Here is an 18,108-nt window from a genome sequence, read left to right as displayed (position 1 = left end):
TCCACACACAGATTAGCTGACTGGGTCTTAGATGGCAGCATGCCACTGACTTAGGAGCTAATGCTTGATTTTGAGCCATTAGATTATATTCAAACAAGATCAGATTTACATTATTTATCACAGGCAACTGTTAAAAGACGACCATATTAATGTTGGCGTTTACTGGCGTCAGACTGTGCTGACTTCGACACAGCTGCGTCCCCACAATCTGTGCTTCAAAGAGGCTTCGCATCACTTACATCCTGATCGCGTAGCGTATTACAGGGTGATTTTTAGTCCCACTCATCTTCTCTCTGCCTCTAACTCCCTGTAAGTATGAGATACTGAAAATGATGTGGATGCCAGAGCTGGAAAGTTAACTTTTCTATCTGATGAAGAAGATGCGCGCTTTGTCATTTGCTTAGTGACTTCTTAATTTCCCATGTGCCTTTTGTTTCTCCCTCATTCACATACAGTATCTGTTGGTCGTTACTGGTGGACATCAAGCTGTGTTTTCGTGGCTTTGGGTCCACCATTTTACAAGTTATGTCCACCATTAGCTCAGTCTTCACTGTCAGAACTAATAGAGAAGGTAGGATACCTCGTTGGTGACGTAAAAAGGACCTGGCCTAGATTCCAAAAATATACAGAAGTGATTCATTTCTGTGGACATACTTTTTAAAGTGTGTGTGTGTGTGTGTGTGGGAAACATGATATGAATAGACAAAAACTGTTGGAGGCTTTATTTACCACAGATGATGCTATCTCGGAAAGAAAAAAAAAAAACAGATTAGGAATTTCTTCATGATAGCATCTAACTACCTTTGACACACTATTTTCAATCTTGGTGTAGGAACTCATCAGGGATGCATGAAAAATATTCTATATCAATATAGCTACTGTATATCCTCTTGAATGTTTTGCTTTTTGTTCTTTTCTCCCTGTTTTATTTCCCTGCAGTTTCATATGTGAAGAGGACGACGCAGCACCAGTGGCGGTGCAGCGATGTCACCTTCCGCTATGCCAATCAAGCACTGTGCGAGCAGTGGATCCACGTTATCAACGAGCAGCTGTCACTACTAAGTACGTACCATTTAATGATGTTCCCTAACAGATGTGTGAAAGAATCCTTGATAATAATAATTGATCTACTCTACACTAATTGGAGGAAGAATATTGTATATGCATATACTTTACTTAGCATATGATAAATATTTGGTCCAAGACTTGTTTGCTTAAAAGATGCTGGAATTTGACTGTCAGGCTAATTACAAGGTCAGTCTCCACGATTAAAGAACGATAATAACCCAAGCCGACAGACGTGGGGTGTTGGGAGCCATCAGCCTTAAAAAATGGATTGTTCTATACCGTGTAGTGTGTCATAGTGAATGACAATGGAGGACAGATGTGGAACGCCTTACAACCTCCTGACAGAAAGTCTGGCATGTTTGATTATTGTTCTGCCCCCTTTATGACAGTTAGTCTCTTTCACTTCGGTGACTTTGACCGACGAGAGCACAACAGAGTGTTGTGCGTGTGCAAAAGTAAATAAAAGAGCGTAGGCAAACAAAATGGCGAAGCAAAAGAAGAGTGATGACGAGTGACGTTCCAACCTGTCCTCTTGCAAACCAACACAGCACAAGTATACAGCATTGTTTTGTATACGATTATGAGTGTTGACTAAACCTGCCCCCATGCTCCAGTCCCTCTGGATTGGTTACCATCCCGTAGTCTATCATATGTGGCACAAGTGTATGGCTCTGTGATCACTTAAAGGGGACATATTATGCAAAATCAACTTTTAAATCATTTTAATACTTATATTTGGGACTCTGGAGGCCCTATGAGTAGGCAAAGTGTGAAAAAAATGATGACTCTGTGATGTTTTTGTGGTCCACCTCAGTCTAAGTTCCGGACAAAAAACATGCAATGTTGACTTTCACAGTCCTGGAATTGTTGTCTTGCAGAGCTCCACTTTGTCCATAAAAACGCGAGAGTGCAGGCGAGGGCAAGAGTATCCGGAAGTGTTGTATTCTTGGCTGCACAGTGCAGCACAGAGTTCTCCACAAACTTCCAGCCTCAGAGGAGTGGATACTCAGTGGATACATTTTATATATGACGGTAATGATGGCTTTTCCAAATGCTAACTGCTGTTAGCTGCCGGAGTCTCAGTGACGCTGATATAGTTTCCTGTGTCTCATTTGCATTTAAAGAGACAGGCACTCAAAACTGAGCGTTCTGAACATGGCTGTTTTGGCAGAGTGATTGAACTGCTGTGGTGCTTCATCCTTATGGTATTTTGACCAAAGCATGTCACAGACATGTTCATTAGGACACCAGGGAACGAGTTTAACTTGGAAAAATAGGGTATAATATGTCTCCTTTAATGACACATAGTCACCATCATAAGAAATCAAAAAGCTGTGTAGTGTGACTTCGGCATGGATGGTTGCACAGTATCGTACGAGGTCAGCACAGTGTGTACAGATTTGCTGCTTTCACAGATTTTTTTGATGGGACTTTGTCAAGGTTTTTCATAAAAGGGAAGAAACCGAAAGCAGGGCCAGTGTGCAAAAACAACCAAAGGTATCTTTGATACAATCTTAGTGTAAAAGTGAACTCAAGAGGCAAAGGGAATCCAAAAGTAACAGGTGAAGGCAGGGCAAAGCACACACAAAAAATAAAAACATGCAGTGAGAAATGAGGAAGAAACAAACGCGCGAACACAGAGGCTGTTTTCTTCTCTAATGAGACACAGGTGACACCAATGAGGTAATCAGGAAGTAAAGAGCAGGAAGTGAAACGCATGGAGGAAGAACTACAAAGTAAAACAAGATGGGACACACAAGAGGGAGAGAAAAAAGGAGACATTAAAGTAAATATCAAAAACAACTAGAATACTAAAAACTCCACAAGGAAACCTAAATAAACACACACCATCTACAGTATGTGATATATGGGTCGTTGTCTCTCAAAGAAAACTGCTCCCTTTCATCATTTTCCATAACATCTGCTTGATTTTCATGACTCTGCCTTTTGTCACGTTCTGAAATGTTGAGATTTTTTTTGTTTTATTGTGAGCTGACGCATACAGTGTTAGTGTTCAAAGCATGTCTGGGAAAGCGATGGAGCCTTTACGTGTTCTGTTTACAGCATTTTTCTACGGAGGTGTTTCAAGAGAATTTGGAGAGCTAGGGGGTAAAATTAACCTAGGGGGCGCTACACTGAACCACAGTGAAGGAAGCAGGTGGAATGGGTCCCTTTGCGTTGCAGCCATTTTGACAGGTCACATTAGGAAAATCACAGATGTAAAAAAGCAAATTAATAATGGCCGAGTTTCATTTCGCTGAACTTACATTAAGTTAACAGAGCGATTATTATTGTGTTAGTAACACTTTAACGCTTTTCCTGCCAAAACTGTGCATTGCAATTTATTATAGGGTGCTCATAAATGGCAGTGAACTCACAATAATCAGATTTTTAAATGCTTTCCTTTCTTTTAATATATAAAAATATAAACAATGCAGTGCAAATTGACTCATTTGGTGTAGACTAAGCAGACATTTATTTAAGTTAAAGTCTTCGACTAGTCTACTCGTCATGAAATATTGCACATTTTTTTAAATTAATTATATTACTGATTAGTACATCAAAACATCTCTGACCTTATGAATTCTTCTCCTCTGTCCGTAAAAGAAATATAAGATTTTATTCTTTTCGTGAGCATGTTATGCACAGATGTGTCAGTAGTTGGAGCCGTCAACTTGTGATTGGATCACCTAAGACGCATGTTAATTATTAGTCTGAACAGAACCGTTGTGGTCAGGAAGATTGAGAGCATGTTTCCTGCACTTTTAAGTGATTATACAACTGCCAAACAAATTGTAAAACATTACCTTAATGTTATACCTGACATGTTTGACCTTGTTGAGTGTTTGTTTAAACGCGCCGGGACATGTAGTGTGATGTAGTGACTGTAATGTTCAGCCCTTAAAAGGTTAATTGAAAGAAAATGAATTTTTTCATTCATTGTGAAGATGTCGCACCTTTCCATCACCCTATTCTTGTTTGTGCTCAGTTGGCACTTGATCCAGATCCATTTGTTTTTCTTTGTTCTCAGCGATCTGAGTTTGTTGTCCAAAACGCACTCTTCCACGGCAGCCATAAACAAGCCATTTAGTATGCTTCATCAGAGCACTTTGTAGGTTTATCACCAAATGATGCAGCACCTCCAAATTGCTCCACACTCCTCGCATATCCAGTGGAGACATAATTTATGTCTTGAGCGGCGTGTATGGGAGAGCAGTCAGTTTGACTGAGCATTTTGAGAAAGGTCTCTGGTTAATGAAAACTTCATCAAGTTGCTGTCAACTACACATTTGTGTGTGTGTGGGGGGGGGGGAGGTAAACACTGGGGCTTTTTAATGACTATCTCATACTCCTCACTCACTTTGCAGCCAATCGGCCCAAGAGTCTTCTGGTGTACATCAATCCCTACGGTGGAAAGCGGCGTGGGAAGCATATTTACGAGCAGAAGGTGGCTCCACTGTTTCGCCGTGCCTGCATCTCAGCCGATGTGATTGGTGGGTTCCCGTCAAGAGTATTCCTCTACATTTAAATAAAAAATGAGTCCTCGTGAATGCCGTATAGATCTCCATGGCCACCATGGCCTCTCGCGAGGGACTGCAGACGCTTGCAAGGATATGATTTGCCTTATAGCAATATTAATCACATCTGCACCTTAATGGAAGCTGTGATAGTTGATAAGCGTGGGTATCTAAACACATCTATTATTCAATAAGTGCTTGCTAGAGCTTCACATAGTCTGCGGTAGTGATAGTCCATCAGAATGAATGCTGTTCTTTCTGGGATACTGCAGCTACTATGAATTGCAGGATAGTATCTGTGTTGATATCACATGCCTTGTAAACAGATTTACTGTTGAAATGTTGTTTTTTTGTAGGCTCTGGGCTCATTTCGCAGGCCAATATGAAATAGCTGAATTACAGAGTTTTTAGGCCACTGTGTGTTTGTGCTGTTTGGGAACATTATTTGTGCAGGAAGTGTTGAAGTTACTGTTTCAAAGTGCAGCACTTTCCCTTGTCCCCTGTTGCTGAAATGCCAGTAATAGCAGGCCTGCTGTACCAGTCGAGGCCACAAAGCATCTAGTCATTTTGTCAGCGCATTCCCTTTCATTCAAACCGTACTAACACTTATCATTTGATTTGCTCCTGTAGTTACAGAGCATGCCAATCATGCCAGGGACCACTTGAAAACAGAAGCCAATCTAGATAAATATGACGGGTGAGTACTCGCGCGACAGCTGCTGCTTTCAGACTTAAACGCCGGTCCTTCACTTTGACTCTCGTCTTTTCATATTGTAATAAAACCGCTGACAAACTTGGCCATGAGTTGTATTTCAGTTTGTGAATATTGCAGGATTTTGTGCTGTAATTTTGTGTTGTGTCATCACTGAGACAACGCACTGAGAGTCTCAATCTCACTCTTAAACAGTGTAATCCCATCACTATATACACATCAGGCTTCCCCTTGTTAATATATGACAGATTAAAATGAGCTAAATTGCTACATTGCGGTTCAGAACTGCAATAACACGTTTTGTATTGTTTTATTGGCATCCTCATTTTGTATTACAGGCTCCAAATAATAATTGTAAACACTATTTATATCCCACTTGTCATAAATAAATTACAAAGAGCGCCATAGAACACATAAAACATTTATGTATAGTGAAATAAAACGCTCTTAATAATTTATATCAAATAAAAACAAACATGGGATATAATTCATGTAAGAAAAGACAGTAAAATATTGGCTGTCTGTCTAACCGTCCTCAACTGATGCCACAAGTCATTAAATAATAAATCATCCGTTTAAAAACGTACAACCAGGAGTAAAATCAATCCACAGCAGTATCCAAAATACTCAGTAGTCGGTGCTCAGTCCAAAAAAAGCAATCAAATAGATGTTATTGAAAGGTCTACCAGTATTTTACCAACATGGCAGACATCACTTATAACAGCTGCAAAATAATAAATAATATCTATATGTTCCGCTCAAGGAGAGCATGCTGTGTAAAATACCTCTGGTAAATAAACACAACAGATATCAGTGACACGGAAGGGCTTTTTTTCTGCCTCATCAATTCTGATCATCAGATATTCAGTCCAGCAGTGATGTCTTCGGGCCCATGTGGCGTTTACTCTGCACTTCATTTACGCGCGACTTTCTGTAACTTCTGTGTGGAAAAGACTGCAATGCAGAGTGGAGCGGCGTGATGTTCTTCTTATTTACTGAATGTTTCTGTTGTGTTTCTGTCTCTCAGACCTGAATTTACAAGTCAATAATAATGGGATTTCTTTGCCCAGGTTGGTGTGTGTGGGTGGAGATGGAATGTTCAGTGAAGTCCTGCACGGCCTGGTCGCCAGGACACAAGCTGACCACGGCGTGGACCAGAACGATCCAGATGCCCAGTTAGTACCTGGTGATCTACGCATTGGGATCATTCCTGCAGGTGAGCTTTTGCTAATCATGTTTTTGTGATCCCAGGGCGTCTACCTATCCTTTTTCTTCTTCCTTTAAAGCTCACATAGAGTGGTCCTGTTGCACATACATGTAAGTTATGGAGGTCTACTTACATACATTAACTTGTTTTTATGGTCAAAAACCTCCTAGTTCCTGAAAACAAGCCGATAGAAATCTTTCTTTTCTGACGCTGTCCTGAGCCGCGATATTTCAGACATAAATCTCACACCCAGAAGACAGAGTGTGTTGTGATTGGCCAATACCCGGAAGTGACATAATCACCACACCAGCTCTCAGAAGCGCAGCTCCCCCCTCTGGAACGGTGGATGCACTGCTCCTCATTATCAAAACATTGTTTTTAACAGTGTTTAAAAATAGCTTCTTCACGACTCCCCGCTGCAGTCCCTTTTATGACTTTGACCCGGAGTCAGACCCAGAGTCAGAAGACACTGACGCTCGTGAAACAGCTCCACAACGGATGTTATTCTTCTTCTGCGGTTCAATGTACGAAACCGGATGTGCCCGGACTAGTGCCCAGAGCAGGAGGATCTGCTGTTCAGGAGAACCGTTGTTTAAGTAACCGGACCAGGTTTTTTCAGAGATCTCGCTGAGCCCGAGATTACAATAAAACACAGCGTTCTCAGCAGTGGCTGAACTGTTTGTTTCGAAACTTCAGGGCTTCGTAAACAAGGTAAGGACGCAGATACACGCTAAAAAACAGCGTTAATTGGAACTTCCGGTCTAGGTCCGCTTTAAACTAAAATAGTAAAATTAAAGCCACAAAGAAACACTCAGAACAACCAAAGAAGTAAAAAAAAAAAAAAACATTTTGTTTATCCTGTCTATTTCTGTCTAAAATATTATCTTTTAAAGTTGAAGCCTCAGAGCAGTATTGATCTTTCAGCAGCACAGTGAAATATTTTGAAGGTTTTCATGGAATGTGTTGGTAAATCTCAGCAAATGTGAATAAATGACTGAAGGAGAACTTTAAAAGACACAGAAAAAAAACTTCTTCTTCCTTTGCCATCAATACCTAAATGTGAAATAATGTAAGCAGTCAGTCAGACAAAATGGAAATCTGAAAACTCTTATTCCCCAGGAGCAGCCTGTGTAGAAAATGATCTAGTGCTTGCATGACAATAATGATTTGCCTAAAATACCCAACTTCCCCTTTTTCCTTGAATGGAAACTCACTGTTGTCTCCATTTCTTCACCTATCTAAGTCCATGGTTATATAATATTGGAAATATAGGGCTTCATGAATTTGAAAATAACGTATGGTATGAAAAGGTTCAAAGAAGACTGAAGTGGTCACTCCTGCATAGAGGAAAAAGTCGCCCTCATCAGAGCTGTGATTGATTCCCTTTATGAGACCCGTAGCCCCGCTGATCCCAGATGGCTGAGTTACCGAAGAAGAATCTCTATGGCAACAGGGCAGGGAGTCTCGCTTGGTCACCGTGAAGGGTCGATGATTCAAAGTGCCATAAATGAGAATGTGCTGGGTGACATTTTGAAATCACTGTAATTTTCATGGAGTAGAGAAACACTGTGCATAAAGGCCGGTATGAGGTCGGGTATGCACAGCTGGATTATAAAAGCAGAGCGATTCAATTATTTATTATCCGTTTGTTTTTTATATATTAAACGTTTTGATTTTCTTTCTTTTTTTAAGTCCCGTCGTCATTCAGCTGAGGCACTTGAAGCTGTCAGCAAAAAAAACAGTGCCACTGGGATAAAAGCTCTCAATGTTCAGCAACTGTTCTGGAGAGCTTTTTAAATGTCATCATTGCCATTTTGATACAAGCGCTTGAGTTGTCTCATTGTTTTGTAGTACTAAAGGCTCTTTCTTTGCGATGTTAAGTGAAACAAACCCTCTTGTTGCCAAGATCGTCCTCTCATCAGCGCTTTAAAACCTTCAAAGCATTAATAAGCATCAACATGTTGATGAGCAGTGATTCTACTTCAATATTTGCCCTGAAAAGTTTCTTCTTTGGTCAGCGACCAAGGAAAAACAACAGCTGATGATCAGACAGAGTAGGTTTCATGTCGGAAAGAATAACAGATTATTCTCACAGCAAACGCACTTAAAGGGGAATATTTTATAGTTTTTTTTTTTATGAATGGAAGCATGAAAAGCAGCAATAATTAGCACTGATCTGATAACGAGCGTCGACTGTGACTTGAAAGGAATAAAAAAAAAACAAATTCTACTTGGCAAATTGTCACAGAAACATATCGGTCTCAAGAGCAGCCAGGCAAAGTCAGGTGGCAGTTTTACGGTTTATTGAACGCGTGAGTTAACAGATGAGATTAACTAAAGCAGGAACTGGATTAGGTGAAGGAAGCATCGGGAAGTTCTGAGCACTGGAGTTAACAAGAGCAGAATACAAGCAAATAACTAAGCACTCGAGGAACTGAGACAATCTTCAAGAGGGCCGTGACGTTTGCCACACAGAGCTGTCTGTGGCAATCTGCCGACGAGCGACTGGAGAACCAGGAAATAAGTAGAGGTGCTTGATGATTGGATTGGAAGCAGGTGTGCTCCCGCCGCAGGTGAAGTGATTGCATGCAGAGAGAAAGGAGGAGACGCAGGCAGAGATGAAGACACAGATTCTTGCATTATAATGAACATGGGTGACAGGTTTTTAAAAAGGAGACATATTATACCCTATTTTCTCCAAGTTAACCTAGTTCCCTGGTGTCCTAGTGAACATGTCGGTGACATGCTTTGGTCAAAATACCTTAAGGATGAAGCACCACAGCAGTTCAATCACCCTGCCAAAACAGACCTGTTCAGAACGCTCGGTTTTGAGTGCCTTTCTCTTTAAATGCAAATGAGGCTACATTACACTACACTAGCTGGATATTTTTAGGTTATACCCAAAACCGGCGACGCTGACGCGGTCTGGCTCGTGGCAGAAGAAGTACTTAAATTGCTGACCTCCGAGCCCTAATATGTCTCTGCTCCTCTATATGAAGGAGCTGTATTTGCAAATGCAAACATGTAAAAAGTTCATGCACCAAGAGAAATGCTACTGCTATGCTGAATGCTTCCATGATCATAACCAAATGTAAAAAGGTTGCACTTATGCTGGATATTTGTGTAGAACTCTGTGCTTCAGCCAAGAATAGAACACTTTGTGGACTTCCTCTCTTCCGGATACTATTAGATTTGAGACTCTGGGACTCGTTTTCAAGAAATACCATTTCAGGTCTCCTAAAACGCTGTTTCCTGCTAATGCTAATACGATAAAAAAAAACAACTATGCATATTCACCAACACTCATTTGCACTAGTAAAATAAGACAACTCCAAAAAGTCTGAAGTGAAAAAGAAGTGTCCACAAAACCGCCCAAAGAACAGGTCATTCAGCATTTGATGGAGTAAATGCCTCTTGCTCAGGCCCACACCTGCACTGCTGCTGTATACACAGAAGCACTCCCTCAGGTCTGATAAAATTGCCTTTTAGATGAATAACACAGCATTTTGCACTGCTTCTGTTCGCAAAGACCAAACAGATCCAGAACATCATCAACAACAAAAAGTCACACACTGCAGCTTTACAGAAACTCTGAAACACTTTCAGTTATTTTTTTGGGGGGGTTCTGGGAAATAAGAAAAGTATGCTATTCAAAGATCACTTTGTCTGCTTCATGAGAGCTGGCAGATGCCGTTATATGATACTGTTACAAGTGCAGCCATAAATACATTCATGCACAGAGGATTCAAAGTGCAGAGATATCCCTTTTAAAGCCGCACTAAAGCATCTAGACCCCGTTGTTGTCCCTATGATAAAGATGATCTCGCTGCCAGGATGATCATACTGGCGAGACAGTTTGGGGAGGGAACGCAGATAAGAACTGGAACTTCCCCGCTGAGGATACGCCTTGTGACAGTTTACGCTCTTTTTCTCGGAATATTCCGACAGACTACTGTGCTTGAGTAACTTAAGGAGAATAAAACATTGAACATCTGAGGGCTGAACATCAGTGAACATCTGCGTGCACCACTTTAATCCATTCAAAGTCAGTTGGCTTTTACTGTGTATAGCTTTAGAGGAGTCAAATGGCATATGTCGGCCTTTTTCCTTTTTTTTTTCGCTCAGCAAAATAGCAGATAGTGCGGTGCCGTCAGAGGCAAAGCAGAGTTTTCCGGATTTCAATTTGAAGCTCGGAGGAGAAAAGGCAAAGGTCCACATAAGTGATATTCATAAAAAAGTAAAGAGAGAGTGCAGGGAGCGGGCTCATCTTCATACTCATCTGTGTCCACCACCTGATCTCTGCCGTCATGCTTCTATGAGCCTGCTCCAAACATCGCTAGTTGAATTTAACTCTCCTCTTCTGCTCTCTGTCTTATTATAGATAACGCTCTGTCAAAAGTCTTAGGATCATTAGATTTGCTGTTTAAACAATGCTATAAGTATAATTTCTCATCACTTTATTGGAACATATTAAGAAAATATGGGAAATTTGTGTTTACAATAACAAATTTATTGTGATTTGCTCTTACTTACCAATAGTGCAGTGCCCGTAGGAAGTATTTATTCCTATAGTGGGAGCTGAAGAAGATTTTTCAGTTATGGTAATGTATGATAAGGAACGTAAAGGCTAACATAATACAAAGACTGTCAGCTGTTATGTTATGTCTGGCGTGGCTGACAGTCATAACAGCTCGCTACGCTAATGCTAATCGAAAATGAAAACATTTGCATTGTGCCTGATGAGGTTGCACAGTGTTTGTATGATGTTAGCCCGACGTTAATGCTAATCGTAGCCTCGCTAGCTCACCTTTGGAAACAGGTTCACCAAGTTAGCCGCACAGTAATCGCATGCTAATGCAAAATGGTAATTGGACACCTCGTCGTTTCAGTATAACACCATGTTCTGAGATGAACCGTGTGAAAATGTCTCACCCACCGTGAGGACACCCTCTTCACTCCCACTTCCCTGCTCCAGACAGCGCAGCTGCTGCTGATGAGCCGCTGCCTGCCTGGTGTAGCATGATAAATAAGTGAAAATTAAAATTCCTCCAAAAAATTTGAAAATCAAGGATGCACACCATAGGGCCATGCTCAACCCTTATCCAAAGTCTTAGGGCAATCTGACTAACGGTCAGCAAGATATGCCTGTCACAGACAGACAGACGCAACTTGCTTTATAGATAGATACCACGACCCTGATTCTCTTAAAACTAGAGCAGAACCCAGATTAATGTCCGACTATTTCATATCGACAATTATCTGCTGTGGAAACGGTTTATTACACCAGATCTATTCAAGACATTGAGCATTACATACACGTGGTGTATGTGTCGACAGCTCATTAATATATGAGAGAAATTTTGAGTCACATGATTGGATGATTCCAATCCAAATGCCAACTATCACAGGATTGGAGCCATAGGAGCAACGAAGCTGGTGACGCCCTGAGACCTTTGCAGCAGTGGGTCCATTTCACCACTCTAAGGGCGCTTTCACACCTATAGTTCGATTGCTTTGGTCCACACCAGTCAGAAGAATGTTACAATATAGCAAACAGACGTGGGTATGGTTTGCTTTCACATATGCATAGTTCTAAAGGAACCAAAATAGCCTGTGAAGACCATCGGCAACCGGAACCAGACTAACGCGCCCGATAAACATGGAGGAACAGCTTTGCGATGCGCTCATGGCGCTGATCCTCACGCATTACATTGTACGTGTAGGCAATTTTCGAACACGATTCGCGGCTGTGACTCCAAACAAACTTCATGAATTATTCGACTCGCCGACGGCGCATTGCACCCCACTTCAGGGAGAAGAGACGTGACCTCCTCCTGGATAATAATTTCATCATTAGCCGGCGATCTTCTTGCAGATCCATCAGGTATTCCATTGGTCCATCAACACAGCCAAGCCACACATTTTTCATATTTAATGTGAATACAGAGAGGTGTAGGCTTGTTATGTAGTTGTCGTCCAAACGGCAAGCTTGCTAAACAGAGCTAATGTAAGCGTTGCGCGGGTGTGACGTCAGGGGGAAGGCGACGTGTTTGCGTTGTCAGTTCATGGCATGTGAATAAACGGAGTGCTGTTGTGATGCGTGCATTCATCAGACCTTTTCGTCCCATTTGGTTTGGTTGCTTTCACGCCAGAGGTACGGCAGATAAAGCGGCCCGAGACCACCCCTTCAGATCAGTTGATTTGGTGCGCACTGAAGTACCAAGATTACATTCACACCTACGCAAACAAACTGAACCAAGGGACCAAACACATTTGCTGCGCACCAAATGCTGTAGGTGTGAAAGCACCCTAAGATGATCATAGTGGGGCAGATGGGGTCTGAAATCCCACCATGTGCTGCAGGAAAAAGAAGAGCTAAAGAGCCTTATTTCCTTTAAAGTTTAAAGAGTCTGTGTTCAAACTCAACATTTCTCTCAAGGCGGAGGTTGCCTCTCATCCGTAATTTCTTGGCTGAAGGGAGTTGATGATAGCACAGGGTCCAGAGCTCTGCGACTGGTTGACTATATGACTGAAATGTCTCCTCGCTTCGACCTAATGAAATAATTCAACTGAATTCTGCTTACTTGGCAGTAGATGTGCACCTCTCTACCGAGGATCAATGATTTATTTTATGAATGAAGGAAACAAAAACACGTGATTAACATCTTCCCAGCTTTGCCCCTCAGAATCCTGAGCAGTCAGTGCAGTCCATCATGCTTGTGATTAAGCCCGGTAATAAATTCACCACAACTTTTGATTTTTTTTTTTTAGATTTACAAACCAAAGCCAGGTATTGGATTCACTTCCCTTCCAACACTAATGAAGGAAGAAACGGGGTTCAGATACCTGAATGACAGTTGATGATTCAACAAGCTCAGCCAGCCACTGATGCATGAGAGAGCAAAGCAAAGCTGTGGAATGATCTACACACATTACATAAGTGAAGTGTGCCTTTTTGACAGGTGTGTTGACCAGTGTCACATTATTTTTACTGATATGTGTTGACATCTACTACACATTCACACATTTTCCAGGGATCGTGTTTGTGTGCTCCGTTTGTTTTTTGGACATTTTTGGGAAATGGAAACAATCCAAATGTGTTGTTTGTCTCTGTATGGCTGTGTTCTCACGAAGCAGGGCAGTGCGGTTCAACTCAGTACAGTACATTATCAAACAGTACACTCTGACCTGGCTTGTGTTTCCATTGTAGGCTGACTGGCAATATCTGTGTCACCTTTGCTGATAGCCTGACATCATACCACTGTTATAAAGTGTAATAAACTGTACACCCATCAATAAATGAAATGGAGAAGACAAAACCAACACATTAACCACTGCTACACACTGATGTGTTTGTTAAAAAATAGGAAATACAAAAAGCCATGAATCCTCTCTCTCTATCATAATACATGGTATATTAAAGGTCTCATATTATGCTAAATCAACTTTATAATCATTTACATCCTTATATTTGGAGGCCCTACCAGTCTCCAAAGTATGAAAAAAGATGACTCACTCATGTTTTTGTGGTCCTCCTCAGTCTAAGTACAGGAGATAAAACACGAAATGTTGACTTCCTCGCTCACTGGGACGTCGCAAGACGCTAAATTCCTGGAATTGTTGTCTCGCGGATCTCCGCTTTGTCCGTAAAACACGTGAGAGTGCTGGCGAGGGCAACGGCATTCGAAAACTGGAAGTCCACAAAAAGTTCTATTCTTGGCTCCACAGTGCAGCACAGAGTTCTACACAAACTTCCGGCCTCAGAGGATTTATCTGTCCAGTGGGTTCATGTTATAGATGACGGCAATGTGCCTGCTAGAGCCTGCTAATGATCACTTTTCCAAACGCTAACTGTCGTTCGCTCCCAGTAGCCTCTGTGGGTGATGTCATTTCCTGTCCCTTAAGTTTCGTTTTACTTTTTTTAAGGTGGACCGAAAGATACTACTAAACCGAGCGTTCTGAACAGGGCTTTTTTGGCAGGGTGATTGAACTGCTGTGGTGCTTCATCCTTATGGTATTTTGACCAAAGCATGTCACAGACATGTTCATTATGGACCCCAGGGAACTAGGTTAACTTGGAGAAGTAGGGTATAATATGGGACCCTTAATACGTGCTTAATATTTACTAATAAAGGGCTAATATGCTACTTATATGCATGTTAGTAAGCACCTAGTTAATGGTGAATGTGTTACCAAATGTTCCTTTAAGGTTTTTCTTATATATTTAAATATATATATATGTACATATATATATACACTTTTTTAGAAAATGTTTTGCCGTATGCTGAAACTTCATTGATCGATAAATTCACATATCTGTACTTTATTTATATGTCTAGCAACTTTTACTCGACTATATTTCCTAAACAAATTGCGTACTTTTACATCAGTACATTTCCCCTAACTATCTGTTATGCCAAAATAAAATATTAATGAGGAAAGTTGGTGACGTAGTCATGGCCCGTGCACATGTCACATGACTGATTCTATCATGGAGGACATCTCAAGCACATGATGGTGCCAAACATCTGCATGAATACCTGGCCTGTTCAGCAGATCTCATGGATTTCCTGAAATCCTTCCCAGCGTTTTTGCAAGCTTTCTGTGAAGCTGAACACTCGTCCACCTGCCTCAGCGGCCTGTCAAAGGCTCTTCGGCATCGCAGGACTTTGTCTTCAGTCCAAGAAGAGCGAGACTGAATTCCCCCGCAACTTTGAAAACTAACTTCTTGCACAAAAACCTTTACAATTTCAGCTAATAAATTGCCTTCATGTAGTTTGCCCTTATAACTCACGGGGAGGTTGACAGCACTACAAGAGGGAGCAAGTTTAATTTTAATTTAGTTGAAGTTTAAGTTTTTTTTTGTTTTTTTTTTTAACATTGACCAGGCTCATGCCTCTTCACCTTCTACTGCAAGGAAGACACAATATTAAAGGTCCCCTATTGTGCAAAAAACAACTTTTTAATCTTTTAGTACTTATATTTGGGACTCAGTGGGCCATACCAGTCCCCAAAATGTGAAAAAACAAGACAGTCAAGTTTTAGTGGTTACACTTTGTGTAAGTATAGGCGATAAAACACACAATGTTTTAACCTCTCTCTCAATGACGACATAGCAACACATTTCACCGTGAATGTTGGCACCCCGCTAGGCAGAGTACTTCACAGCTCCACCGTAGCTCCCCACAAGCTTCACAAGCCCTTTGTTGTTGATCGTGTGTGTAAATTCCTATGCTGGAGGGACACCTTGAACGCACCAGTTACGTGCCTGCGGTTAGTGAGTGGCGTATGTGGATCGGTGATATGAGGAGCAAGCGTTTGAAAGCACTGCAGAAAGATGTAGATGTTGTCCTACATTTCTTCTCAACCAAAGGCTGCCTTTCTGTCGTGTTTCCACGTTCTCTCCTCGTGTTATTGATCCACACACATCAGTCGGAGCCGCAGTAACACTTGTGCGTTCAGGGTCTTTTTCTAGCATGGGAATTTACATACACGCCGCACATTAATCGTTTTTCTTCGATTTCAATGTTTTTATGATCGCGAGAAGCCAAAATCGCGGTCACTCTATGCATTACGGTGAAACTCAGTGACAACGGGTAAACGGACATTACTATGGGGTATATGGAGCGTGGGGTTGTGACGACGGTGCATGACAATAGGTGATAAGTGGCGACAGTATGGCTGTGGATAGTAAGTTAGATCGACACTCCCCTGTAAGTGGTTGTGTGTTTACCTGGGTCCCATTCACATGTAAATGACCAGGCACAAAACCGAGCGTTCTGAAAAAGGCTGTTTTGGCAGAGTTATTGAACTGCTATTGTGCTTCATCCTTATGATATTTTGACTAAAGCATGACACAGACATGTTCATTAGGGCACCAGGACCTACATTAACTTGGGTTAATAGGGTATAATATGGGACCTTTAAAATTGTAACTCCTTACTTTTTTTAATACTTATACTTCTAAAAACCTAAGTTTATATGAGAAAATTACCTTTGATACTCAAGTACAATAAATGTCATATAAGACTCTATTAAACACTATTGTAATAGGTGACTTCAATTTCTACCGAAGTCATTTTCGAAGTGCAAATAATTGTGTAACAGACTGAACTGTGACCACTTGGTGGAAACGGTGCTTATATCGACTCTGTGATAGAAGGGTGACCTGTCCGGAGTTAATCCTGCCTCTCAGACGGTGTCAGCTAAGATTGACTCCAGCTCCCTGTTGACTCTGAAAGGATAAGTGAAATGGACAGAGGGAGTGTGTATCGTTTAACATTTAAAATATAGGATTTCTCCCTCCACAGTATCATTATTCTGTCTTTTTTTTATGTAATAACTAAGTTTTTTTTGTGTGTCTCTCTGCTACAACAGGCTCCACTGATTGTATCTGCTTTGCCACCGTGGGAACCATTGATCCAGTTACTTCTGCTTTACACATCATTGTAGGTCAGTGGAAGTCATTTGTTGTGTGTGTGTCTCCGTGTTGCAGACTGGTATCATGTGTCAGCTCGCTCAGGGAACTTTGATCATTCATCGCAGCAGCAGCAGCAGCAGCAGCAGCACTTCACCGCTCCACTGGCTGTGTCTTTACAGGTGACTCTCAGCCGATGGACGTATGCTCGGTCCACCACAACGACACCTTCCTCAAATACTCGGTCTCGTTGCTCGGCTACGGTTTCTACGGCGACGTTCTGACGGACAGCGAGAGGAAGAGGTGGCTCGGCCCTGCCAGATATGACCTGTCAGGTACGTCGTCGCTTTTTCTAAACTCGAGTGACTCTTCAGACTGAGTCTCGGTGTGGCTCACAGGCTTCAGAGTGTAATAACTGCACACCTGCTTATATTAATGATGGGTAAGAGTGGATTTAATGCCAGAGCTTGCCGAGCTCGCTCTCAGTCCAGGATTCGGAGGATTAAAGATATAAATCAAACACACCGCCTCGGGCTCAGACTCGTGTGTTGGTCTGTTGTGAGACGAGCTCCCTCAACTGACTCACTATCACTACTAAGATTTCTCCTCCCTTTTGGGGCTGCACATAAATATTCACATTCCTTGTACTGGAAGGTGTCAGACCTATGATGCAAGGTATAAACCCAGTTTAAATTAAAGTGGGGCTGAGTGCACAGAGGAGGAATCATTCTGAAATCTAAATCTGGGGTCTTATCTTTCAAAAGCATGAATAAAAGAAAGTTTAAAATGTGTGCCAGTTTGAAAAAAGTTTGTATTAAAAGCTGACAGCTTTGGACAATGATCATTTATAAAGGCACCGGATTCATTTAATGTGGTTTTTTTGTGTGTTTTTTTATCAGTTATTCCACTTAATTGTGTTTCCTCGTGCACATGTGGTGAAACTAAACAAGTCCCAAAATAGAAGAATAGACACGGTCTATCAATAAGGCATAACACAGCTGTCTGTAGAGTTATGGTCTCTCTGCACAATATAGTTACGCAGTAAAAACTGACGCCACAGGACGAGTATGAGCAGACGAGAAAGAAAATAAAGAAATAAAGAAGGAAAGAACATGAATTTTTGTCCAGTCTTTTAATTAAGATTTATTAAATGGCACATACATACAATGAAATGGATCAATTATCA

At 41.4% G+C, this 18,108-nt stretch overlaps 1 protein-coding gene across 1 annotated transcript in view; it reads left to right on the top strand.

Moving 5' to 3' along the window:
• The window catches only part of cerk (ceramide kinase), a gene marked incomplete at both ends in the record, with an annotated part of 53,091 nt that overhangs the window by 19,748 nt on the left and 15,235 nt on the right, over nucleotides 1–18,108 (top strand). Inside the window, 6 exons of the mRNA XM_083906798.1 lie at nucleotides 940–1,062; nucleotides 4,437–4,562; nucleotides 5,217–5,283; nucleotides 6,369–6,514; nucleotides 16,883–16,957; nucleotides 17,105–17,257. Of these exons, the coding sequence (XP_083762924.1) occupies nucleotides 940–1,062; nucleotides 4,437–4,562; nucleotides 5,217–5,283; nucleotides 6,369–6,514; nucleotides 16,883–16,957; nucleotides 17,105–17,257 (690 nt within the window). The remainder of the gene's footprint in view (nucleotides 1–939; nucleotides 1,063–4,436; nucleotides 4,563–5,216; nucleotides 5,284–6,368; nucleotides 6,515–16,882; nucleotides 16,958–17,104; nucleotides 17,258–18,108) is intronic.

Source organism: Microchirus variegatus, assembly GCF_963457635.1.
Source record: "Microchirus variegatus genome assembly, chromosome: 20".
Classification (NCBI taxonomy): Eukaryota; Metazoa; Chordata; class Actinopteri; order Pleuronectiformes; family Soleidae; genus Microchirus; species Microchirus variegatus.
This window is presented reverse-complemented; position numbering and strand designations above follow the sequence as displayed.